At 43.3% G+C, this 27,670-nt stretch overlaps 1 protein-coding gene across 1 annotated transcript; it reads right to left on the minus strand.

The window, feature by feature from the left end:
• Positions 1 to 27,631, minus strand: LOC100030196 (mitochondrial dicarboxylate carrier-like). The gene is made up of 11 exons (XM_056817337.1): positions 27,274 to 27,631; positions 12,690 to 12,809; positions 9,251 to 9,365; positions 9,087 to 9,135; positions 8,083 to 8,124; positions 7,046 to 7,089; positions 5,416 to 5,486; positions 4,110 to 4,202; positions 3,866 to 3,943; positions 3,416 to 3,472; positions 1 to 3,277 (listed from the first exon to the last, which is right to left on the minus strand). The coding sequence occupies exons 1-11, from the start codon at positions 27,361 to 27,363 to the stop codon at positions 3,176 to 3,178; spliced, it is 861 nt and encodes a 286-aa protein (XP_056673315.1). The 5' UTR covers positions 27,364 to 27,631; the 3' UTR covers positions 1 to 3,175.
• Positions 27,632 to 27,670: the final 39 nt, after the last annotated feature.

The raw sequence follows: 27,670 nt of genomic DNA on the forward strand, positions 1-27,670 counted from the left end.
TGACCTTGTTAAAATTAAGTTTTATTTAACAATCAGTAATAATACTGAATATTATTACATATACAATCACTTTTTTGTCCTACTTTGTTCAGTAGTTATTAAATTTCTTTTTTTGTTCATAAATTTGGATATTCATGTTGATGGAAACTGGAACACAACTGATCAACCAAAAAAAAAAAAGGAATCTGAAATGCCAACCAAGAAAGGAATGAGAAATTGGACTGGGTGATCTCTAAGGTCCCTTCTATGAGGTATCGTGGTATTATGGGAAGAAGGGTCTTGGTCAAATCCTGATCCTTAATTACTATGCTGTATTATATTGTATTATACTGGCAAATCACTTCAACTGGACCTGTTTCCACATCTGGAAAATGGTGATGCAATTTAATCTCAAGACTACCTCATCCAGGGGGCTGTGAGGGAAATGCTTCATTATCATCACTGTATCAATAGAAACTAAATTATTCCAGCTCTAAATTCTATGATTTCATCAATTCAACCTTTGTTTTGTTTTGGGGGTTAACAGCCCAGTACTCATTCATAAATCAGAAGTCCCTTAAGACAAATAAAACCCTTTCCCAAAGTTTCTTCTTGGGGGAGACAGGGACAAAAACCCAGGGCCAGAAAGAGCTACTTTGGCAGTCAACCATCCCATTATGAAGACTGGGTAACGAAAAATTAAACATACATACGAAGATTTCTGTTGGTTCTGTCACTGAGTGAATTGGACTAGCCCTCTCGTACCACAGCCACCTTGTGCCACACTGGAGAAGGGGACGATAGATGGATCTCTGTACCCCTTCTGCCAACTACCTTTCTCTTGGACCTCATTAAGGAAACTCCTTAGCTTTGGCCTCCTTTAAACATGAGCCAGGGGTTTAGCACTAAAGGCATGGTGCTAAGCCCTTAGCACAGGGGGATCTATATATCATGTAGAAGCCATCTAACACATGAAGGGAAAGAGGGAAAAACTGGAATAAAGGGCTTCACTCCACTCCCCCTGGGTGTAGGGAGTGGAGGTGAATGGTGGGCAACGGAACTCATAATTGGGGCCATTTATCCCATCAAATCTTCAGGGATGCAACAGGTCCAATTTTGTATTTTCAGCCCTGTCTGACTCTTCATGGCCCCATTTAGAGTTTTCTTGGCAAAGGTCCTGAATGGTTTCCCATTTCCCTTTCCAGTTCGTTTTCCAGATGAGGAAACTGAGATAAAAAGGGTGATGTGACTTTCCCAGGATCACCCGGCTAGTGAGTATCTGAGGCCAGATTTGAACTCAGAAAATGGGTCTTCCTGATTCCAGGCCCAGGGCTCTATCCACTGCGCCACATCGATGCCCTTAGCAGCATTAATAACCATCCGTATCTCACTAGCACTTTAAGGCTTAAAAAGCACTTTTGCATGTGTTAGCTAATGGGATACTCATCTCAGCCTTGTGAAGTAAGTGCCATTCTTATATTGCTTTGATAAAGTGACTTTTTATGTGTGATGCTCCTCACCTAAAGATGAGGAAATCAAGGCTCAGACGAGTTGAGTAATTTGACCAGGGTCAAAAGAACTAGTGTCCGTGGCAGGATCTGAATGCAAGTCTTCCCCTCTCTCAATCTTCAGGATCCTTCCTAAGGGCCCTGGGGCAAGGGGGAAGGGAACGTTAGAGTAAAGGGCCCAGGATGGGTGTGTAAAGACACCTCCAAAAGGGTGCTATGAAGTTTTGGCTGGAAATCAGCCAGTTTGACTGGTCCAACTTCATTCTACACAACCAATATCGACTCCTGGGGAGGAAGGGAAATGAGAGCTGAGGAAATAAAAAGTCAAAATATACATCTGTTTCCTTCCACCCTCAGGATACTGAGCTTTGTCTGACGCCACAGCCGGGGTGAAATGTGGTGCCAAAAAGCGAGGAGATGGGGGGTTCGGAGAGAAGAGGAAGCAGAAGGCAGAGGGGAAATCCCTGAAGACAGCAACAATTATTTGGTGCCGGAGTTTTGGCTACAATTTGATCTTTAAAGCAATCGCCGAGCAGGAGTTGGCGATGGGGGCAACTTGGAAGGAAGGGCCGGGAAGCTGCCTTGGGGTGAGTGAATGCTCCGGGCTGGAAGAGGTGTGAACCCCTCAGTTCGGGATGGCAGAGGGACAGGAACTTGGAAGACACGATGAACTTAACGGTAGAAATAATAGGGCGGGGAGAAGTAGCACAGGGAGGAGATAAGGAGTAAAGATGCTTCTTCTCACCATGGAGAGCCATACCTGTTGGATATCAATTTCCCTCTTTCACACTCAAAAAAGGAAAAGAATGAAGTTCACAATGCTCATTTTTTCCCAGTTAATATAACCCAAAATGAGAATAAGAAGAAAAGGAAATGTATGGTTGACCTGGGGTACCAAGGCAAATTATGATAGACAGACTGAAGGCAATACATCTGGGCACGTACCCCTCGGTCTCTCTCTGACTTGGAAACAGTATGGAAAATCACCACCCAAACTCAGGGTTAACTGCAGTAGTTGACTTTCCTCTAAAAAAATCTTCTGTAACTGCTCAGGGGGAGGAAAGCTTTAGAGACATCTCCACCCCCTCCTTGGCATGGAGGGCTGCCACCACCACCAGAATGCACTTCACATCCCCCAGGAAGAGGCAGGGCTGGAGAAAAGGAGAATTCCTGTAAACACATATTTTCCTCACTTGTATAAAAACAAAGGGAAGTCCAGAGTGGGATATGGGAGGGAGGGAGAGGCAGTGAGGGGGAAGAAGCCACGTTTCAAGGTTTTTTCAGCTCGGCTATGAAACCTTTTGGGTCCTCCCCTTCTAAGAGGTGGAGAGCATTTGGAGGGCCCAGAGGAATCATTAAGGCAAATGAAGCTACAGAGATGGGCTCAAAGGGACAGGGATAATCAAGGGGCTTCTGTCAGGACAGGACCAAAGGCTGTTTTGATCCCTAAGATTGTGGGGGCGGCAGTGGGGGGGAGGTGGTGAGGACAGGGCACCGTTGGGACAACCATGCTCATGAACCACAGAAGGGAGCCCAGGGGACACGGGAGGGAAAACAAAGCAGGAATGCAGAAAGTGCTGGCCCCTGAGAAGATGCTTGGGTGCTGCCTCCTGGGTCTCTTTGGAAGAATCCTGGGTAGCCCGGGGACCTTGCAGCATCTGCACAGCTCCCCCTGCAACAAGCCCAGCTCAAACATTCACTCTGACTCCAAAGTATTTCCGGAGTTCTTCCAAAAAGATGAAGGTGAGGACGGTGTGGGGGACCAGGCGGATGCCAGCAGGGAAAATGCCCTGATGCGAGAGAAGATAAGTTCAATTAGAGGGAAAGGTGTGTGGTGGGAGAGAGGGGCAGGAGAGAAGGATGCCGCACTCCGCAGGGGCCCGAACCCCCAAATCCGGCCCCCGCCCTGCCCGACAGGGCACCAGTACCTTGTAGAAGGCCAGTGGCCCAAGTTTCGCAGTCTCCTTGGCACAGTGGAGAAGACCCTGAAACAGATGAAGGCGTCAGTGCCTCCAGCGGACAACAGCTACATCACATCCCAGCTCTCACAAGAGCGACTGATCTGGAGTCAGAAACAGGTTTCCATCCCTGACTTGACCAGGAGGTCTTGGGTGGGACGCTGCTTTCTCTTTGGGACTCCATTCCCCACCCCCCACCCCCGTTGAAGGAGACGGGGCCCAGATTAAAGGGTCTTTAAGGTCCTGTCCAGCACGGTCACTCGTCGAGGCCGGCTCAGACACACTGGGAACTGAATTCATGGCAGAAAATCAACTTGGGCTTCTGAGAAGGAAAACGAACGGAGAGGCTCGAGGAGCAAAGCAGGCAAAGCAGGACCACCTCTCTGCCACATTGGAAATAAGAGACACCGACATGTTTACCTCATATTCCCCCTTAGAGTTCATCAGACGAGTCTTCAGCACGTCCAGGGGATGGCACAGAACGGTGGCACACCCGCCCTACGGAGAAACGAGGTTAGGAGCTGTGAGAGAGCCTCCTCCTCCAGGCTCGGCTCCAACCGCGCGGTGAGGGACCCTCCCAGGGGCACTGCCGTCTGCTCTCCCCTCCTTCCTCCCCCCATGGCAGAGGCCCAGGACGTCAGGCCCGCGTGTTACGGGAACTTACAGCAATGAAACTGGACAGGAAGTAGGTAGCGATGTTGTCTGAGAAGAATCCTGTGCTGAGGACCAGCTGCTTGGCTTGGTCATAGCAAGATAACTGCAAGGAGAGAGGGAGCAGGACTGTTGGCGGGTCCCCCCAGGGTCGGAAGGAGAAGGGCACATACCCCATCTCCAGTGCTGCCCATTCTTCAGGCAACACAGCCAGGCTTCTGTTTAAATGCCATTTGAAAAAGTAAATGAATGCATCCAATGAACATTTATTAAGTCTACATGACAAGCACTGTGGGGGATACAAGGATAAGCAAGATGTGGTCCCTGCTTTGGGGAGCCCATAGTCTGGAGAGGGAGGCCTTAGACACTCTCTAACTATGAGACCCTGAACTAGTCATTTAACCCCCAATCTTATGTCTTAGAATTAAGATAGAAGGAAGGTTTAATAATAATAGAGAGGAAACTGGGTACACAGCTAGAAAGCTGGCCCTTAGAGCCAGGAAAAGCTAGGTTTGTTACGTTCTTGACATATATTAGCGTTGTGACCATTTAACCTCTCAGGATCTCCAGGCAAATAGTTTTGTTTTTTTTTTAAAGACTCACTAGAGAGCTAGGGTTAAGTGACTTGTCCAGAGTCACACAGCTCGGGAAAGCCAAATAATCTCAAGGACTGACAAGTTGCCAATCTTTAGCATTCAAAGGAATTTCCACAGAACCAGGAGAACATTGTACCCAGTAACAGCAATACTGTGGCATGATCCACAGTGAAAGATTTAGCTACTGTTGTCAATACAATGATCCAGGACAATTCTGAGCAACTTGGGACAAAGAACGTTATCCATCTCCAGAGAAAGAACCAGTGGAGTCAGAATGTAGAGGAAAGTGTACAATTTTTCCCTTGTTTATTTGGTTTTAGCCCTTATCTTCCACCTTAGAATCAGTACTGCATATTGGTCCCAAGGTAGGAAAGTGGTAAGGGATAGGCAATGGGGGGTCAAGTGACTTACCCAGAGTCACACAGCCAGAGTGTCTGAGGCTATATTTGAACCCAGGCCTGACTCTCAATCCACTGAGCCCCGTAGCTGCCTCCTTGAATTGGGAGGACCATAGGAATGAAAGTCAAGGTGGAACACAAGGGTTCGCAGAAGGAAAACAACCAGCAGCCTTGTCCCCACATTAGGGACGTTGGGGCAGCTGCATTTTACACCCTGTTTCTTTAGCCAAAGGAGAGTAAGAAAGCTAGCACCCCCAGCTCACTCCGCTGTGTACTGTCGGCCAGTGGCTCCACAGAGGAGGTGTGCAACTGAGAGGTCACCTACCTGCCCCACAGTGACGAGAGCCCCTCGGGTAGATGCCATCGAAGCTCCAGAAAACAATTTCTTTAAGCCTTCTGCAATAGAACCAGGAGAACATTGTACACAGTAACAGCGATACAGTGGAATGATCAATTGTGAGAAACTTAGCTACTTTCAGCAAGACATGATCCAGGACAAATGTGAAGGACTTAGGGGACGGCTGGGTGGCTCAGTGGATGGAGAACCAGGCCCAGGCATGCTCCCATCCTGGGTTCAGATCTGGTCTCAGACACTTCCTAGCTGTGTGACCCTGGGCAAGTCACTTAACCCCCACTGCCTAGTCCTTGGAACTCTTCTGCCTTGGAACTAATACATAGTTATTGATTCTAATACGGAAGGTAAGGGTTTAAAAAATGTGAGAGACAGCGCAAAAAATGCTATCTACTTCCAGAGAAAGAATTGCAGCAGCCTGACCACTGACTCTGCTACCCCTTATGGGAACTGAATCCATTCATTGAGCCTAAATGCTCAGCTTCCTTTTAGCCCACCGTATGGGACACTTCCTGGTGTACATCTGTGTGCCTACCGTGCAGAGAAGGTATTTTGCTAGGTAAACTGAATATGAATGAAAATGAAGGTATCCTTCCAGGACCTCACACAATTGATAGAGTACTGGATACAGAGTTAGGAAGACCCACATTCAAATCCAGTCTCAGATATTTAGTAGCTGTGTGACCCTGGGCAAGTTACTTAACTGCTCTGACTTAGTTTCCTCATCGATAAAATGGTGGTGATAATAGCACTGATCTCACAGAGTTGTGGTTAGGGTCAAATGAGATCGCAACTGTAACATGCTTTGCAAATGCTAAAGCATTATATGAATGCTAGCTATTTATTATTCATTATTATTATTAATCTAATGGGGATGGGGAATGATGCAATATAGATACAAGTAAACGTGATTAAAGAAGATTAAATGAGGAAACAAAGGACAAAGAGGTTTAAGAATTAATTATGGAGAGACTGCCTTCATCTGGAGGAGAAGATTCCATGGAAAGAAGGAAGGGAGGGGGAGGAGAAGGAAGGAAGAAAAGAAAGGAGGGGAAAGAAAAGGGGGAGGAAGGAAGGAGAGAGAAGCTGGAGGAAGGCAGAAAGGAGAAGGGAAGGGGAGAAGGAAAGGGGGAGGGAAGGAAGAATTTCAGCAGGCACTGATGTGAGAAAGAGTATTCAAGGCATGATAGAAGGCCTGTGTGAATTTATAAGTACAAGGGAATATAGGACAAGAATTGGGGGAACTGCTAGGATTCCTGTTTGGTTAGCACAGGAAGCTGGAAAACCCTATGAAATAAATGGCTCTGGAGTCAAAAGTACTTGACATTTATAACCTGGGGGACCTTGGACAAATAATTTAATGCCCCGAAGTGGTCTCAGGTTGCTTTTATTTAAAAAAAAAAAAAGAAATAAAGTTGAGTAAGATAGACTCTTTAGATCCATGTTCCTATGAATCTTGTGGGAAAGGCAGACTGGATCCCCAATGTGGCAGGCCTTGAATGCTAAGCTAGAAGATTATTCTATGGAATCCATACTAAGACAACAAATCTGGCAATTCTCAAGTGACTCGGAACCACATCACCCTTCCTGCAACAGATCTTACCTTCCCGGGCAACACGTATCAGGCCGTCTAAAGCATGGGAGTAGCTGTGGGGTACAATAAGAGCCCAAGGTAAGCTTCCACTTAAAGAGAATTCCCAACATCCCCAGCCCTCCCCCGACATTCCTTCCCCAGACCTCTGCTGATCTCCTTGCCACAACTTTCACAACGCCTGCCTCGGCCCCCGGGTTCCTGGACCTGACACCCCAGCTCAGTAAGAGTCTTCATGACTCTTATGTTCAACCCTCACTTTCCTTCCTTCTCTTCCAATTTATCTTCTTCTCCCCGAGTCAAGCAACCAAGTGGTGCAGTGGACAGAGTGTCAGGTCTGCAGTCAGGAAGCCTCTTCTTCCCATGAGTTCAAATCTGGTTTCAGACACTAACTACCTGGGTGACCCTGGGCAAGGCACTTTTCACCCTGTTTGCCTCAGTTTCCTCATCTGGAAAATGAGCTGGAGAAGGAAATAGTAAACCACTTTGGGATCTTTGCCAAGAAAACCCAAATGAGATCACAAAGAGTAGGACACGACTGAATCACAAAAACAACCGAAGCCCAACACCTAGAATCCTAGATTAATGAGAGTGGGAAGGAGCCCCAGAGGACAATCTCCTCCATGCCACTCCCCACAAGGGGTCACCCAACCTCCAGGGATAGGACGAGGGGTTCAGGAGGGCTCACTTCCTATCAAGGTCATCTGTTCCACTTTGGGACAGCTCTAAATGTTATAGAGTTTGTTGCTGTTTTTTAAAAATAAAGATGAAATCTATTTCTCTAACTTTCAGTCCCAGTGCTGCCTGCTTGGACTAAACTAAACAAAGAATCTATCACTTTCCACAGCAATCCTCGACCTATCTGAACCACCAATCAAATCAAATAAATTTCTTTTTTCCATGAAGTGGAATGCCTGTGACATCCTTTGCCCATGGTACGGAGGCAGCTGAGGATCTCCTCAATCCATAGTCATCTAAATTCCTTCTCATTAGACAGACAGAGAGGCTATGAAACTCAAACCCTCCTCGCCCCACCCTCTACTACTCACTTTCGCCTTTGGTTCAGAGGTAACTTCATGTCATTCTGCATCCTGAAACCCAAAACCATATACAGCAATCAAGACAGGCAAGATCAGAGACGATGAGAAACAGATGGGGACAAAATGAGAATTCCCCTGTTTCCAATAGCAAGACACTGAGCTTCATCCCAGGCCACAAGAAGTTAGGAATTTCGAGATAAAATCTCTTATCAGTAGAAGGATCAATGGCAAAGAATGCTGTCCACCTCCAGACAAAAAACTGTTGGAAGTGGAATGAAGAGCAAAGCATACTCTCTTTCACATTAGTTTATTTATGGTTTTATATATTCTCTTACAACAATGACCAATATGGATTTTCAAAAAATTAATTAATTAATTTAGAATATTTTCCCATGGATACATGATTTGTGTCCCCCCCCCCCCCCCTTCCTGGAGCTGGCAAGCAATTCCACTGAGTTATGTATTATTGCTCAAAACCTATTCCAATATGGAAGTATGTTTTGCATGATATTCAGGTGAAGTCCAGATCAAATTGCTTACCATCTCTGAGGGGCAGGGGAAGGAGGAGAGGAAGGAAAGGAAGGAGACAATTTAGATCTTATCATATTGCAAAATGCATGTTGAAAATTGTTATTACATATGATTGGGAAAATAAAATGTCTGAATAAAAACAACAAAAAATCTGGCTTCTCTGTAAGATTGTTTTTCAAACATACAATTTTTCACTTGTTTATATGGGATTTGGGTTTTATGTGATTATTATTAAATGAAAATATATATAAAATGAAAATGAAATAAAAATGAAAAAAAAATTTAAAAGATGGCTTTATAGCTTAGGAGTTTCTTGCTATCTGATCTACTTAACTCTTATTCTGGGAAAAAGGGAATCTAATACCACATTTCTATTTTTCAGATTAGAACAGTCTAGTGGCATTTTTTTGGTTTGTTTTTCTTTCTTTATCCTGACACTGCCTTGTGTTCCATAGACCCACAATAGACCAGTCATGACTGACCTGACGTTCACCATATCTGCAGGAGTCCCCACAAGACCACCAGCAAAACCTGAAAAAGGAAAAGATCATAAACTCTCACAACCATAATCTCTCTCTCACTGAACTGCATTCCTCATCCTTCTTTGAAATGTCCCCTCCCCCACATCCCTTGGTAACCCTCTTACCTCCAAGAGATCCCAACAACACCTTCTTATAGAACGGGAGGGGCTCGTGCTTCCCCTTTGCCTGCCAGTCTCGTATTGTGTCATAGATGGCAAACCGGGTCAGGGAGTAGGTCATCTGGGGACGAGAACATCACACTTTGGAGAGGTCTGCCCACACATGATGCAAAGCATACCGGCTGCTGCTAGACCTCGAAAACATGGAGAAGCCCACTTGCCTCTCCTCTCCTGATCCGGAGAAGCTCGAGTCCAGCCCTCCATCCAGGAGAATGCAGGTGCTTCCACTGTCCCACTCAGAGATCCTGCTCCTTCCTGCCTCCACCAATGCCCCTTGCCCTGTTCTGGTAGGGGCTCGCCTGAGCAGCCCTCCTCATTCCCACCCCAGGACATCCTCGCTCTCGCTACGGGGCTTCAACTGACTAAGGGGTTATTTTATTCCTCCCATTCCTTCCTCCACCCACCAAGAAGGCAAGAAATACAAAGCCTATTACAAAGGGGTACAGCCTTCTAAAACCAATTCCCACACTAGCCATATCCAAAAAAAAGGGAAGGGGGTGTGTGTGGAGAAAAGGTGCGCTTTCATCTGTACTCCGAGTTCTGGGCTCGGCTCGCTCTCTCTGGAGGTGGGTGACATGCTTTATCAGGAGTCCTTTGGAACTGTGGTTGGTAAGTTAATCAGAGTTCTTTCAAAGTTGTTTGTTTTTAAATTTTGTTGTTACTGTATAATACAGTTTGGGTTGGGGATAAAAATCAATTAGACTTCTTGGATCATTTGAGTCCCCTAGCCATTTGCTTAAAGTTCAAACTCCACAATGTGACCCCAAAGCCCTGGATGGTGCAGTAAGGAAAGCAAAAGCACTTTACATTTTACATCCACATGTTTCTAAATAAAACAGAATGATAACTATCTAATAGCAAGTTCTGTAAGGTGTAACTTGGCCACTGGCTGAACTTAAAAGTCTAGTCATTATAGAAGTGTTCCAGGAATCAGCCCTTGGCTTTAGGCTGTTCAACATTTTTCTCAATGACTGGAGGAATGAGATGAATTTGACTAATACTGTATCTACAGCTGACACAAAGTTGAAAGGGGCAGGTCATATGTTAGCTGACAGAATCAGGATCTCAAAAAATCTCAATAGACCTGCAAAGACCCTCATTGTCCCCCTAAATGCACAATTTTATCAACATAAGGAACTCCCTGAATGGAATGAGTGTGCTGTAGCTCTGTCTTCCCCCAGAGATGGAAGGTCACCCCCTACTCCCCACTAGACAAGCTCCTATTGGCTGCTAGGCAAAGGGATGGGGGAAGTGAGAAATGTCCTCGGGTGCATGAAAAAAGGGATAGAGAACAGCTTCGCCCTTGTCCCTCTGGCTTTCTAGTACAGAATTCCAGGAGGCAACTGCAGGCATGCCCTTCTGGCACATGTGCCATAGGTTCACCATCCCTGGCCTAGTGGCTTACATAAGTTAAATGACTTCCTTGTTCCTGGTCATACAGCTAATGTGCCAGAGACAGGTCCAGAATCCAGTATTCTGAATTAAAAATCAGTCTTTGGGGACAGCTCAGTGGCTCAGTGGATTGAAAACCAGACCTAGAGACAAGAGGTCCTGAGATCAAAGCTAGCCTCAGACACTTCCTAGCTGTGGAATCCTGGGCAATTCATTTAACCTCACTGCTCAGCCCTTACCATGCTTCTGCCTTGAAACCAATACACAGAACTGATTCTAAGATGGAAGGTAAGGGTTTAAAAAAAAAAGTCAGTTAGTCTTAAGTCCACTCTAATGCCCTTACTTTTCATAAGAAGCAGTTCCCTTTCCCAGAGGCATTAATAAACTTGCCAAAAAAAAAAATTTTAATTTAAATTTAAAAGAAAAACTCTTTTTATCAATAGAGATGAGTACCAGCTTGGCATCTTTTATTTCTGAGCTCATCTTAAAGATTAAATGAATTTCCCAGGCATCAGAGCCAGTACCTGTCAAAGATGGGATGACCTTGAAGACAGTTCTCTATCCCCTGCCCCATCACAGTCTCTCACCCAGGATCAAGCAGGTATTCAAAGACACAGCTGGGATTGGAACCTGGGTCCTCTGAATAGTCATCTTTCTACCACATCACATCACCAGACACAAATCCATGTGAAAAAGACCTTAGGGGTTTAGTAAACAAGCTCAAAGTGTCAATAGTATGATTAATCACAAAGGTTATGGCTACATTCACAGGAACTGTGCCCAGAAATGGCCAGAGCAGAGTCCACTTGTCTCCTCCCCTGACTGGACCCTATCTAGAATATTAGATTCAACTATTTGCTACATTTTAGGGAGGGCTTTGACAAACTAAAATCCATTCATAGGAGGGTGAAGGGACTCAAAACTACAGCAGATGGAAAAAATAAAAAGGAGATGTTTAACTCAAAGTAGAAAAGAGCATCTAAGAGCCAATCCCACACAAGCTTTTGAAGACAGAAGGGAAGCTGGCAGAGCCTGGCCTTTGAGATTAACTCCCACCTCTCTGGTACAGGACACTTGTTTGTTCACATTTGTTGGTCTTTCCCATAGTTGTTTGCATGCTCTCCTGCCCAAGGGAAGGTATTGCTTTTGTTTGATTGTTGGGCTTTGTGTGCTTAGGGCCCAGCAACTAAGCCCACAAGCAATGTTTGTTGACTTGATGTGAGATATTAGGAAAAAATTCCAAACCATGAGAGCTTTCCATAACCTCAGGGGACAATGTAATTCCTCAATTACTTTGTTGTTCAGTCCTTTGATTCTTTGTGACCCCATTTGGGGTCTTCTTGGCAAAGAAAACACAGTGATCGGTCATTTTCTTCTCCAGATCATTGGACAAAATCGAGGCAAATAAGAATGAGGTGACTTACATAGGGTCAGATAGTGTTTGAGGCTGGATTTGAACTCGGAAAAATGAGTCTTCCTAACCCCAAGCCTGGTATCCAGTGCACCATCTTGCCGCTCAATTACCACAGCAGTCCAGAGGTGACAGAACCATTTGGGGGAGCAGGGGGGTGGGGGGGATTCTTTGTCAGGCACGGATGGGTTGGAAAGAATGGGCTCCAAAGTTCCTTCCAATTTTGCAAGGTTAGGAATTATCCATGTCCAAAATAGGGCATGGCCTTTCACAGGGAAAGGTTGGGTTGGCTTCTAATCCCATGTTAGTGGCCAGGTTGCACAATGGATAGAGCACCTGACTTGGAGTCAAGAAAATCTGAGTTCCAATCCTGCCTCAGACACTGTGTGACCTTGGACAAGTCACTCAACCACTCTCAAGGGTCCATTTTTCACTGTCTGTAAAGTGGGGATAATAAAAATTCTTCACAGGGTTGTTGAATCAAATGAAATACCATCTATAAAATGTTTTACAAATGTTAAAAACCTCTATAAATACTAGCTGCTATTATCAGTATTGATTGTTATTATTACCACCACCTACCTGTCGGCAGAGGGACGCACTGAGGCCGTTGTACAGGGCCAAGAAGCCGTCTGTCTGCACCACCCTTATGGCCATGCCAGTCATCCTCATCTTTAACTTCTGCTGTGTTTGTAGGTGGACCTGAGAAAAATCAAATTGGTAAGCATTTTATTAAGTACCTACTATGTACCAGGTACTGCACCAAGGGGCCAAAAAAACAATTCTTGTCTTCAGGAGTTCCCAGCAGAGTAGGGGGAAACACCGTGCAAACAAGACATACACAGGGCAGACTGGAGGTCATCCCGGAGAGAAGGAGCAGCGACCGTGGATGTCCCCCAACATTAAGGGGCTTGGAAAAGGCTTCTTTCTAGCAGAGGAGTCAGTGGAAATGCAGAGTGCAGAAGGAGAGGGAGGGCCCTGCAGGAGGAGAGCAGAGAGGTGGATGTTGCAGGGCCTCTGCCGCTGGGACTGAAGGGCAGGAACGGGGTAAGAGGCAGCCTTGGGAAGGTAGGACAGGGCTCCCTTCAGGCCAGGAGCTCCCCTCCCCTTCCTCACCTGTTCCCAGGTGCTCTCCTGCATCCCCCTTGCATCACTCCCTCCCTCCCCCCCTCCCCCAGCAGCCAGTCCTGAGCCTTTGAGCTCTTGGACCTGCCCCAGGATCTCCAGCCCGTCCTTTGCTCAAATACCTCCCCAGACACAGCCAATGATTTCCAGACTGACAAAAGGGCAAAAGCTAGGTCTGAGCAACCAGGTAGGAAGCCACAAAGGAGCACACAAAGTGGGGATTCCACGAGAGAGTGGGAGCTGACTTGAATTCTGTTCTGGGGCTCAAGGGAAGAAGCTGTCAAGGAAGGGCTCCTGTCACGTTACCTGCACTCACACACGCCTCCACAGGACCACCCACACCACGGTCCCCAGCCACCCGACCGAGGAGGGCAAGGGATGAGGAGGCACTTAGATCCATAAATGCCTGGCGACTCCAGGAATGTCGCTGATCCATTTTAATCTCATAAGCCTTTCGTGCGTATTTGGAGGAGTGGTTCTAGAACATACACAGTTTCAGCAATCTTCCCCAAAGCACGCCACAAAACCAAAAAATGAACCAACCTAACACCAATGTTTCCCTCTTTGGAGAGAGTTTGCTGCTAGAGTAGGAGCTTAATAAATGTCTATTGAACAATGTATAACCCAGTGGAACTGCTTGTCAACTTCGGGAGGGGGGAAGGAAGAGGGGAGAGAGACAATATGAATCATGGAACCATGGAAAATTTTTTAAATTAAAAAAAAAATTCTTTGCTACAGAAAAGTATTGACTGGATATCTCTTGACAAGGGATGAAAATACAGTTACAGAAGGTGCTAGGGTAGCTCAAGTTCAGTGCCAGTTAACATTTATTGCATGTAAAATATCTATCCACGCAACTGCATAGAGCCAGAAAAAGTCATTATAAAATTAAATTGTGAATGTGAAATCCCCTATTCTCCCCACCATGATTACAGCATTAGTAGATAGTTATTCTTTACTTCGATATCTTTGCAATTCAGTCATCTTGTAATTTTATTGAGTAAGCATTCAATTATTTCTGCAAAATAATTATCAACTTTTCTCCTGTAAAAATTTTGCCTAAAAGGACTATACAGCACACATTATACAATGTGTATTATTTTTTCAACTTCTCCACACCTGTAACTTTTTGCACTTTTCCTTTATCCTATAATTTTGCTTCTTTTTATTCATCCCTTCAGTAAGAATTAAGTATAAATATATCTGAAAATTAGTCACTTTAGCACAAGTCTGAACTATATAAGAGGGCCACTCTCAAGGCTCAAAGTCTTTGGTTCCTAATGGGAGTCCAGCCCTCTCTAAATAAACCCATTTCTTTCTGGCTTGAAGACTGTTTTATTTTGGCATCTCAGCTAATAAATTTCCACCATGCAATGGAAGGAACAAAAGGTCAATAATCTCAAGGGAAATTTAAAAAAAAAAGGAGGAAAAGAAAGAGACCCAATAGTACCAGAACTCAAATGATGCTACAAAGCAATGATGATCAAAACAATTTTGTACCAGATAAGAAAGAGAGGTTAATCAGTGGGACAAATTTGGCATGCAATATATACAGATGCAACTAAGCAGAGTAACCTAGTAGTTAAATGACCCAAAGAAACCAACCATCAGGGAAAGGACTCACTTATTCAACAAAAACTGCTGGGAAAACTGGAAAGTGTTTTGATTAAAATAAGAGTCAGTCCTTAGATTCTAATAGAATTTTTTTTACAACACAATATGGAAATGTTTTCATAATTGTATGTGTGTGTGTGTGTGTGTACACACACACACACACACACACACACACCCCTATATTAAACTGTTTGCCTTTGGGTACAAGAAGACCCAGAAACAGGAGGTCCTAAGTTCAAATTCAGACACTTTCTGGCTGAGTGACTCCGGGCAAGTCACTTAACTCCCATTGCCTAGTCCTTACCACTCTTCTGCCAATCAATACTTAGTATCAATTCTAAGACAGAAGGTGGGGGTCAAAAAAATTTTTTTTGCCTGCCTTCTCAATCGGGGGGTGGGGAGAGAAAGGGGAAAAGAAACTGAAAGTTTAAAATTTTTAAAAATGTTTTACATGTAATTGGGGAAAATAAAATATAATTTTAAAATGATGAAGGGGATGGTTTCATAGAAACCTAGGAAGACCCGTATGAACTCATATGGAGTGAAGTGAGCAGAACCAGAGAAGAATTCATATAATAACAATAATATAAAGACAAACAACTTTGAAAGAATTAAGAACTCTGATCAATACAATGACCTAGCACGACTCCAGAGGACTCACGATGAAACATGCTACCCACATCCTGACAGAAACTCAGAGTACAGATTGAGACATTTTTTTTTTGGACAAGGTCAATGAAGGAATTTGTTTTGCTTGACTATACTTGTTTTTTTGTTTTTCTTTCTTTCTCAGTGGAAAGGTAGGGGGAAGAAGGGCAACAGAGAGAAGATTGATTTTCATTGATTGAAAAAATTAAAATTTAATTTTAAAAAATCTTTATTCAGCTTAAAACTAAGTTTGGTGAGGGAAGGACAAGGGAGAAGGCAACAGTCCTTGAGGTCAGAGGATTCATTTGAAAAAGCCCAGGTATCCAGTTGAATGTTAGGAAATGTGCTCGCAGAGGCTGGGATTCTTGTAGAGACAAGGAAGAAATTAATTTGGAGCAAACAAATAAATAAACAAACAGAACCATTTCTCTGAAGAAGATGGGAAGATCACCAGGAAGGTTGCCACTCTATACCAGGCTATAATGCTGTCTTTGGTCAATCTTCTACCAAGTGGAACCACAACACCCTCCCCTAGTCAAGAAACCCAGGTCACAAAACAAGGCCTCACGCTTCCCCCACTTTATCCTTTCTTTCAGTGTAGGATGATGGGATAACATTTTTTTTCAATCAACCACTAATTTTCACTCTAAACTTAAACACTAAATAAAATTACATTTCCCTATACCGAGTAGAACAGAAAGAAGGTTGCATAAAAAACTGCAGCAGTCCATTTTAAACAGCTCACTTTCTTTCTAAAGTTATAATAAGCTCCACCTCATCAATGATGTGAGTTTTGCTGACGTTTTCATTTTCCATGCTGGTAGTATTTTTTTCATCACCAAAAGGACAAATAAACCCTTTTGTTCAGAATAAGCTGTGGAAGTGAATATACCCAAACAGAGGCGTACAAAGGGTTTCAGTCATTTTTAGACTATTCCCCACCCCTGTGGGTTTCAGGATCGCTGCTCTTCCAACTTCTGTGCGGCTCTGAGCAAAGTCACTGGACTCCACTCCGCTCCCTCCCCAGTCACTCTGGCCATTCTAATCATAATAACTAGCATTTATGTGGCGCCTTAAGATTTGCAAAGTGCTTTACAGTATTATTGGTTTATCCTCACAACAATTTTAGGAGTAGGTTTTATCATTTCGCTCATTTTACAGATGGGAAAACTGTAGTTTGTCACACAAGCTAAGTCAGTGTCTGAAGGCCGTATCTGAACTCAGGTCTTTCTTCCTCAGGAGGCAGCTAGGTGGCTCAGCAGAGAAGAGTTCAGGGTCTGGAATCAGGAAGACCTGAATTCAAATTCAGTCTCAGACCTTACTAGCTATTTGATCCTGGTCAGTCATTTAACTTCTGATTGATTTCCTTAATTTATTGGAGAAGGAAACAGCAAACCATCCCAATTTCTCTGCCAGGAAAACACAGGGGATGGTCATAAAGCATCAAACAGGACAAAATGTTTGAATGACAACTTTCTTCCCGACTCCAGGTCTGGAGTTCTGTTTATAAAGGCAGCTGGGTGGCATGCAGGGCTGGACTTGGAGTCAAGAAAACTTGAGTTCAAATCTGCCCTCAGACAGTTAGTAGTTGTGTGAACCTGAGCAAGTCACTTAACTGCTATCAACCTATTTCCTCATCTGTAAAATGTGGATAATAAGAGCACCTACCTTCCAGGGGTATTGCAAATGAAATATTTATAATATTTTATATTGCCATTGGTTATATCTATGTTTGTACTATAAGCACAAATATTTACAATATTTTATATTGCTTATTTTATATTTTACACTGCTACTGCTTGAATCTTATAGAACACATTTATAATATTTGATATATTTTTTTAAAATAGTATGTATAAAGTGCTTGGTAAATCTTACTCTATAAGTGCTAGCTATTATTATCATTATTGTTATTATTATTATTATCCACTGAGACACTAACTACCTATCACTGCTCGCCTGTTTCTCCAGTACTAACAAAGTGCTCAAAGCTTTTTCTTCTATTCATAGGCCACACTGGCTCTTATAGGCCTGGGCCTGGAAAGACTTCTATGAAGTGATACAAAGTGGTGTGTGCAAAACTAGGAGAACTCAGAACTATAAGAATATACATTACTTGGGAATCTATCTGCCAAGACAAACACAGGAATTATATGAACACAACAAAAAACACTTTTCACACAAATAAAACTTAAACAACTGGAAAAAACATTAATTGCTCCTGGGTAGGATGAGTATGACAATCCTACTGAAATTAATTTACTTATTCAGTGCCATGCCAGTCTAACTACCAAAAAAACTATTTTATAGAACTAGGAAAAAATAATAAAAGATCAAGAATATCAAGGGAACTAATGAAAAAATGTGAAGGAAGGAGGCCTACCAATACCAGATCTCAAACTGTACTATAAAGCAGTAATCATCAAAACAATCTGGTACAGGCTAATAGAAGGCTGGATCAATGGAATACATTAGAGGTAAATGATCAAGGCAAGCTAGTGTTTGATTAAAAAAAAATCCTAGCTTTTGGGACAAGAACTCACTGTTAAGACAAAATGCTGGGAAAATTGGAAAACAGCATAGGAAAAATTAGGTTTAGATCAATATCTCACACACTCTACCAAGATAAGGTCAAAATGGGTATGTGATTTAGAGTGATTTTATACATATATTATACACAAAGAGTGATATTATAAATAAGTTAGGGAAACAGAATAGTTTACCTGTAAGAATTACAGAGAAAGGAAGAATTTATGGCCAAACAAGAGGTAGAGAACATTACAAGATGTAAAAGGAATCATTTTGATTAAATTTAAAAGGTTTTGTACAAACAAAACCAACGCAACCAAGATTAGAAAGGTAACAACAAATATGTAAAAAATGTTATAACAAATTTCTCTGATAAAGGTCTCATTTCTCAAATATATAAGTAAATCAAACATAAGAATCCAAGTCATCCCCCAATTGATAAATGGCCAAAGGATACAAATCACAGGAAAACCTGTTCTAAATCCCTCTTGATTAGAAAAATGCAAATTAAAACAACCCTGAGGTACCACCTCACACCTAGCAGATTGGTTCATATGACAGTAAAGGAAAATGAGAAATGTTGGAGGGAATGTGGCAAAAATGGGAAAGATCTGTCTGTACAAAAACATTTATAGCTGTGCTTTTTGTGGTGGCAAAGAATTGGAAATTGAAGGGATGTCCCTCAATTGGGGAATGGCTGAACAAATTGTGGTACATGTTGGTGGATGGACTACTATTTTGCTAGTAGAAATGATAAGCAGGATGAATCCAGAAAAAGCTAGAAATATCTGCAGGAACTGATGGAAAGTGAAAAATAAGCAGACCAAGGAGAACATCATACACAATAACAGCAAAATTTATGACCATCAACTGGGCAAACTTGGTTACTCTCAGCAATGCAATCGACTGAGAAAATTCTGAAAAGATTTATGAATGCTATCTACCTCCAGAGAAAGAACTGTTGGGGTCAGATGTGGATCTTTCTCCAGATGTGGAACTGTCTTTCACATCACTGTATTTATGGTTTTATTTTGGTGTTTTGTATGAGTGTGCTCTTACAACAATGACCTATATGGAAGTGTGTTTTGCAGGATAATTTTTAAAAGACTAGTTCTCAGGTGGGAAGATGAGAATCCAGTTTACAAATATATTCAATATACACACACACACACACACACATGCACGCACTCATGGTACTTGCAAAAACCAGGGAAACAGCAATTTTGTTCCTATCTTGTTAAAACTTTTAAAAATAAACTATAAGTAATAGAGATTCACCATTTCACATACAAGCTTCTTTTTTATATTAGAATGTACACACTAAGAATTGAGTCCATAATAAAAAAGAAAATAAACACTCAGGGAAACGTCGCTTTTCTAAGATGTAGATGGCAGACTGTGAACAACTGAGAACTAAAGACTTTGGATGAGACAGAATTTAACTACTTTTTTTTTTTCTTAAACCTTTACCTTCTATCTTAGAAGCAATACTGTATTGGTTCCAAGGCAGAAGAGTGGGAAGGGCTACGCAATAAGGGTTAAGTGACTTGCCCAGTCACTCAGCTAGGAAGTGTCTGAGGCCAGATTTGAACCTAGGACCTCCCATCTCTAGACCTGGCTCTCCATCCACTGAGCTACCCAGCTGCCTCCTTAATTTGACCTTTTTTATTTTTAAATAAGTTTGGGGGTTTTTTTATGCCTTTCACTTTTGTTATTGCCATTTCTGGAAATTATTACCCACCAGTTCCCATGTGACCTTTCTCAGAGAACAAAGTAAAAAAGGGCAGAGAAATAAACTCTTGATTGGATGTGGAAAACAAAGGAAAGCCCTGTTTTCCTTTGCCCTACAACATTTTGCCTAAAAAATGTGTAGAAAGTCTCCTTTTGAAAATCATCTACCCACGCCTGAGAATGTACTGAAACACTGGGTGAATGAATATCTCCTGCTTTCAAAAGGAAACATCATCACTTTTTGTATGGGATAAAGCTTTGGTTAATATTTAAAAGCAAACCTACCCAATCGAATCACTACCTTTCCACACCACTGCAGACAGAATTACTTATTTTTTCATTTAATCAGTATTTGTTGCTGTTCAGTCATATCTGACTCTTCACGACCACATGTGGGGTTTTCTTGCTAAAGATCCTGGAATGTTATGAACTGATTCAGAGCGAAATCTGCAGAACCAGGAGAACATCATACAGAGTAACTGAAACACTGTGGGACAATCATATGTAATCAATTTTGCTACTAGCAGCAATGCAATTAGCCAGGACAATCCAGAAGGACTTATGAGAAAGAACTGTGGGAGTAGAAACACAGAAGAAAAAATATAATTGATCGCTTGTTTGTTTGAGTATAGGATTGGGGGTTTTGTTTTTAGAAGATTACTCTACTACAAAAATGAATAATATGGAAATAGGCATTGAATGATAATATATATTGTAAACCTTAAAATTTCTTAGACTTATAAATGTTAGAAATTTCACCATTGGGAAATTTCATACTTGGAAAATTTCTTACTGATAGTCTATTGGAATGTGAACCCCATTGGCATGGAAGGTTCCTCCTCCTCCCTTCTTAAGATTACTTTAGGACAGAAACCTTTTGCTGAACAATGGAAAGGGCTTTGACCTATGCTTAAGCATAGAACAGGAAGTTCTTTGAGTCATGATTGATTTTAGAATTGATACAATAGAGATACTTGGAATGACAGAACCAGGTCTTGGAAATTACAATCTCCACCCTACTCAGTCCTAACAGGATTTAGGAAGGGCTGCAGCATAGATCAAAATTTAATTATTCCAATCTCCACCCTACTCAGGGTAACAGGATTTAGGAAGGGCTGCAGCAAAGGATCAAGATTTAATTATTTGAGAATATGACCTTCAACAGACATGTGCAAAGCCACAGACCTCTGGGCGGTCCTGGGTTAAGGTAGAGCCACCATTGGCACAGGGAAGACATGGACAGTGATTGGTAGATGTGAGAACTGAGGGGAGGGAACTTGGATGGTTTCCTTAAAGATAGCGGGGTCTGAGGACTAAGGGGGTTGGTTGGAGAGGTTTTGCTCTGAGAGGTTGTGCTCTGAGAAGCTTGCTCTGAAGGAAGCTGGAGGTGGAGGCCCCTGAGACTGTTTCTCCATTTTGGTCACGTGAGTGATAGGGACTGATCTCTTTTCTTTGCCTCAGCTATCTAAGGGCTTGGGCCTTTTGGCCCAGCCTAAACAGAAGGGGTATTTAAGCCCTATTCCCTTCTCTCCCCTTTCTCTCTCCCTCTCTCTCTCTATCTCTAATACCTTTCTTCCTCCTGTTTGTAATTAAACTCCATAAAAGGTTGACTGCTGACTTGAGTTTTCATTTAGGAATTACATAGCTGAATTCCTTGGCGACCTTAAATTAATATATATCAGTCCTTTAAAGTGATTTCCTTGTCACAATGTATAACCCAGTGGAATTGCTTGTCAGCTCTGGAAGGAGAGAACAGAGGAGGGAAAAAACATGAATCATGTATCCAAGGAAAAATATTTTAAAATAAAACTAAAAAAAAAAAGATCCTGGAGTGATTTACCATTTCCTTCTCCAATTCATTTTACAGATGAGGAAATTGAGGCAAGGAAGGTCAAGTGATTTGCCCAGGGCCCCATTGCTAGGAAGTGTCTGAGGTCTGATGTGAACTCAGGAAGATGAATCTTTGGGACTGCAGGCCCTGTGATCTTTTAGTATTTATTAAATATCATTTGGATGGGAACAGCTAGGTGGTTCTGAAGATAAAAGAGTGCCAGGCCAGGATTCAGGAAGACCTGGGCAAATCACTTAACCCCCACTGCCTATCCCTTAGGCTCTCTGCCTTGGAATGGATATTTCTATTGTTTCTAAGACAGAAGAGAAGAGGGTTGTTTTTTTCTAATTGGACACAAAACACTATGTGGTGGGGGCCTTGCCCTTGAGTAGCTTCTAATTAGTCATAAAGTAATAGATTCAGGGTTGGAAAGCATCATAAAGTACACCTAGGTTCATTTTCAGGAAGAATGTGGGCCTTTAGCCAAGAGGAAGGAGATGCAGCAAGGGAAGGGTATAATGGTCTGGTCAGTGACCAGGAGGTTAATCCAGTCTTTCTGGAAGCTTTGGCACCAAATGGTAGGTAATATTTTTATTTGTTCTCCCATAATCAAACATTATCGAACCCCCTCATTTTATTTTATTTTAGCTTTTTTAAAATTTTTTTTCTTCCTGTAGTTGACAATTCCACAGTCAAGCCATTTTAAAGATGAGAAAACTGAGGATCAACAGTGAGGAGGCAATTTATTTGTTAAAGGTCACACAGAGGTGGGTTCTCTGATAATAAGAAAACCTAAGAATTGTATTAATATTACTTATATTATAAGTATAACCCAGTGAAATTATTTGTCAACGGGGGGGACAGGACACACAAAAATTTCATAACCATGGGGGGGAACTTTAAAAAACATTACTTATATTAGCAGGTAGTGGTTTGCGAAAAATGGACAAATCTCATTTTATCCTTACAACGACCGGATGCTATGATTATCCCCATTTTACAAACACTGCCTCTACTGAGGTAGGCAAGAGGGTATTTGATGCTTTTCTTTTTTCAACCTTTACCTTTAGTCTTAGAATCAATATTAAGTGTTGATTCTAAGACAGAAGTAAGGGCTGGACAACTGGAGTTAAATGCCTTGCTGAGGGTTACACAGCTAGCAAGAGTCTGAGGCTAGATTTGAACTCAGGAAGGATGAATCTTTTTTACTTCTGGCACTCTATTCACTGTGCCACATAGCAGGCCCCTGCCGTACAGTAGGCACCTCATAAAATGCATGTTGATTTGATGGGTGTTCTTAACCTACAGTTTGGATAGATTTAAAGGCCGGGGGAAGATGGGGAAAAATTTTTTTAAATATTAATGACATTAACAGAGCACTTAAGGGTCAGTTGAGTCTCTGGGCAGAGTGGATGAGGTGTTGGGCTTGGACTCTGAAATCAAGAAGACCTGGGTTCAAATTTCATCCCTCTGACCCTTTACTAGTTGTGAAGAGCTCTGCAAACTTTGGGGTACTTAAATAAAAATCAAGATTATCATCACTACACAGCTGTAAAGCAACAGAAAAGTTGTCCCACTTCTTGTGGCTCCCACAAAACAAGGAAGTTGGACTGTGATCTCAGACTCCCAAAGACTCTGTGATTCTGTATTTTTATTAGCAAGACTTCCAACTGGGGACTCTTCCGGTGGTTCCTCCAAAGCCTGAGGAGGCTTAGGACAGGAAGGGGGCCGCCACGGGCCTGGGCTGGACTCTGTTTCCCCACCCCACCCAGAGAATGTGTGTGTGTGGGCCACACTTTGTTCAGTAATCTGTTTGCAGAGCCTGCAATATTACCACCCCACACTGCCTAGATTACCCAGTCAAGATACACAGGCCGTGTCCGCCCCTACTCCCTCCCCTCACCCTTTGCACCTCTCATTTGGAGTGCCCTAATCAAATACTGCCTAACACTGCCAGAACTTCCAGAAAGAGTGAGCTAGCAGAGGGCTCTCTCGTTCTTCTCAGCATCCCAGGAATTGGTCACAGGCTCCCTCCTGGCTTCCTTCAAGTCTTTTTTTTTTAAAACCTTTCCTTCCATCTTAGAATCAACTGTGTGTATTTCTAAGGCAGAAGAGAGGTAAGAGCTAGGCAACAGGAGTTAAGTGACTTGCCCAGGGAAGTCTGAGTACAGGCTGGAAGGCAGGGTCTCCCAACTCCAGGTCTGACTCTATCCACTGAGCCACCCAGCTTCCCCTTTTAACTGACATTTAGCAACAAACATTGTTTTGGAAAGGGCTCCACAGGCTTTACCAGGCTGCCAAAGGATCCATTTTAAGAACCCGTGCTCTGTAAGAATGTAAGCTCCTTATGGCTGAACACATGAGTGTGCTCCAAGGAATGATGAGCTGCTTGATTTCTACATGAACTGGAACGACCTCCATGAACTGATGGGGAGTGAAATGAGCAGAACCAGGAGAACATGGTACACAGAAACAGAAATATTGTGGGATGATCAAATGTGAAAGACTTTGCTACTAGCAGCAATGCAACAATCCAGGACAATCCAGAGGGCCTTATGAGAAAGAACTGTGGGAGTAGAAATGCAGAAGAAAATATGATTGGTGGACTTGTTTATATATATGGGTATGGAAGTTGGGGTTTCGGTTTTAAAAGATTATTATAAAAATGAATAATATAGAAATAGGTTTTGAGTTGCTTTTTTTTGAGTTGTTTTTGATTTATCAACTAGGGGAGTGGGGAGGGAAGGTCATTTTATGGGGGGGGGGGGGTAGAGAAAGAATGTAAACTCTTTGAGGACAAGGGCTATTCTGACAGGGCATTTCTAACCTCACAGTTTAGCACAAAATAAAACCCTTATTGAATATTCATTCATTTACTTATTTAAGGTGTCTACAGTGATTCAGGCTCAAGGGTTTCCAGAGAGGGTCAAAAGCCACCATTCCCCTCAGGAAAGGTAGGCAGAAGCCAAGACTAGGAATCTTGAGAAGTCATAAATTTAATTGCAAAGTCAGCTTTGTTGCCCTTCAGGGCTTCGCAACAGTTGCTGGTCAGGTGGACTCTTTAAGGCAAAGTGGAGTAGGTGAAAGTCAATGAAGCATTCTCTTTTAGCCCAAAGGGAGGCCTCCAAGACTCCTGGAGCTCAAATAGGAGGAAATACTAAAATTAGAAAATGCTTTAAATACAATCTTGTAGTCAACAAACTGGTCTGTGGTAAGAGATAATTGATGGGCTGGAACATCTGGCAAAGTCCAATGGAAAGGGCCCTGGACTGTGAGGGGACTCGCTTTAATGCTGGAATTTCCACTCACCAGCTGTGTGCCTTTGAACATCTCCTTTCTCAGGGTTAGCTTTAAATGTCAGGGTCCAAATGTCCTCTAAAGGGATCAGAGAGGGAGGTCAGGTTCTATTCTGTGATACAAACCCTTCAAGGACCATCTCAAGTCCCCCACCTATGTCCTCATATCCTTCAGGCCAAAGGAGGCCACCCATCTTCCCTTCTGGCCTTCCCCACACGGATACTTTCCCATTCCAGTGCTTATCTTTTTAGGTGAGTGGCATGAACACTGAGTATCCAATGGAATCAGAAGGCCTGGACTGAATCCAGGCTCCAACACTTACTCAACCTTTCTGAGCCTCCAATCTACTTTTATATCTGCATTTTAATTCTTCACTCCCTTGGCAACCAACAGGGAACAAAGATCCTCCCCAGCTACTCCTACCCCGGGGAGAAATAATCTACTGAACAAAGATAGCCTGAAAGGTCGGAATATCTCACAATATCATCCAATGTTCCTAACCTACTCTTCTCTAGCTGGTCCACTGCACCCTCTGCATCCCTGCTCTACTGGGGCTTTTTGGGGGGTTTGTTTTAAACCCTTATTTTTTGTTATAGAAACAACTTTTAAGATAGAAGGGCAAGAGCTAGGCAAACAGGGTTAAGCAACTTGCCCAGGGTGGCACCGTTAGGAAGTGTCTGAGGCCACCTGTTAAAACATTTCCCTTTTTATTAGACTTGTGTCCTTCCTCTAGAAATGACACTGTAAAAGGGGCAGCTAGGTAGAGAGCACCCAGGCCATTACCCAGCCCTTATAGCTCTTTCTGCCTTGGAATTGATATTAATGATTCTAAGACAGAAAGTAAGGGTTTTTCAAAAAATGTCACTGTGTAAATATTTTATACTTCCTTGTAGTATGTTCCTCCTAAAATGGAATGTAAATTCCTTGGGGTCAGGGAATGTATTGTTTTGACTTTGTATTCTCAGTGTTTATCTAGTAATATGCCTGCAAAGGGTAGGTGCTTAATAAATCCCTGGTTGAACTGAATTTATTTCAAACAGCTGTTTATTAAGGGCCCTCACTCTATCTATATTCAAGACCTGCTTAGAAGAGAAAGAGATAAAAAGATAATATACACAAGTACCTATCTTTAAAGAGTTTATAGTCTGGGCTTTATTATTAAAGATGACACTTGAGCTAGATCTCCAAGGTTGGTTTGGAAACATTAAATCAGGGGCTAAATCTGGGAGTTCTTTCTCCCCACTCACACTATGACCACCCCTAGTCACTCCTCCCAAATGGTCTCCTTACATGCAGTCTCTCCCATCATCCTCCCCATGACTATCAAATTGATAACACTAAAACTGGCATTTCTAAGCAAGTATGTCCCTTCTCTGCTCCAGAAGCAGCCCCTTGTCTTAAGTATAAAATAAAAAGTTCTCAAGTTCGTATTTGAAGTCCCTCATAAACTAGAACCAGCCTCCTTCTCCAGACTGATTATTCCCTTACTCAGCTTCAAGAAAACTCAGCACTGCTCCCTTTTACATCACCAACATAGACCATTCCATCTCCTCCTTCCTTCACCTTAGCACAGACTATTTCCCCCCATGCCTGGGATGCTCTCCCGATTCACTTCCCCCTCTTGGCTCAGCTCCATTGTGATCTTCAAGAGGCCTTTCCTCATTGGAACCAGTAGTTAGTGCCCTGTCCCACCACATCCGGGTTTTACTTTTTTCTCTATATCTTGAATTTACTTATGCCTAAATAAATTCCCCTTAAGGGAACTCAGAGACGGAACTGTTACCACTCTTCCAGGTATATAGGAGGTGGTTTAATAAATGCAACAAGACAGAGAAGGTGGGCTACACAAATAGTGAAGAATGGAAGGGGGAGTGTAGGTTGGACTGGTTTGTTCTCCAGGATCGAAGGGTACAAACACAAAAACGTTCTTCAGGGAAGGGATTATTTTAATTGCTGAGGGCCAGACTTCACACACTCCACTATTAATCTCTTTCTTAAAAGGGGCAGAACAGTCGCCAGGGAAAATCCCACACAGTCCAACTCTCTTAAGCCTCTCCAATTTCTTTTGCTGCGGGCACCTCAACTGGTCTCCGGGGCTCCCGACCTTCCCAAGGGGCAGCCAGCTTTCTTTCCCTCCTCAGGGCCCTAACAAATGAGATAATATTTGCAAAGTGCATAGTACAATGCCTGACACATAGTAGGGACTTTAAGAAACTCTAGCAGCTACTGGAACTGGGGGTTGTCAGGGAGGAGGGAGAGGAAGACACTGACCGTTGGAGGGGGTGGGAGGTGCTCACGAGGACCCCTGCCCAGGAGGAGGCGCCAGGTTGGGATGGGGATCTACAGCTTGAGTCCCCGGCTTCCGGAGAAAGGGGGAGGGATGGCACTCACCTTAAGCAGGTCCAACGGGTGCGTGCAGCACGCGGCCCCCGAAGAGGCCAACCCGCCGAAGTACCAGCGGGACTCGCGTTTCTCCGGCATGATTGCGCCGGACTGGGCTGCACGGGACTGTTTGCGCCGACGCCGAGAAGAGTGCGAGTCCGTGGAGCACTACGTACTGTGCACGAGATAGAGCGCAATAGGAACTGAAGAGAGAGAGCAGGTCGTAGGGAGAGGCCCAGCAGCGCCTCCGGCTCCTGGGAAGCAGGTTCAAAGCACCGCCCGCCGCCCCTCGCAGCCAATGCGCCGCCGCGTCCCCGGATCAGCCCCCGCCCATCCTGCCGGGCCCGCCCAGCGGAGCGGAGCCGAGCTTCCAGCGGCAAGGCTTGGGCACGCCTTAAAGGGGCCG

The sequence above is a fragment of the Monodelphis domestica genome, chromosome 2 (genome assembly GCF_027887165.1).
Source record: "Monodelphis domestica isolate mMonDom1 chromosome 2, mMonDom1.pri, whole genome shotgun sequence".
Taxonomy (NCBI): Eukaryota; Metazoa; Chordata; class Mammalia; order Didelphimorphia; family Didelphidae; genus Monodelphis; species Monodelphis domestica.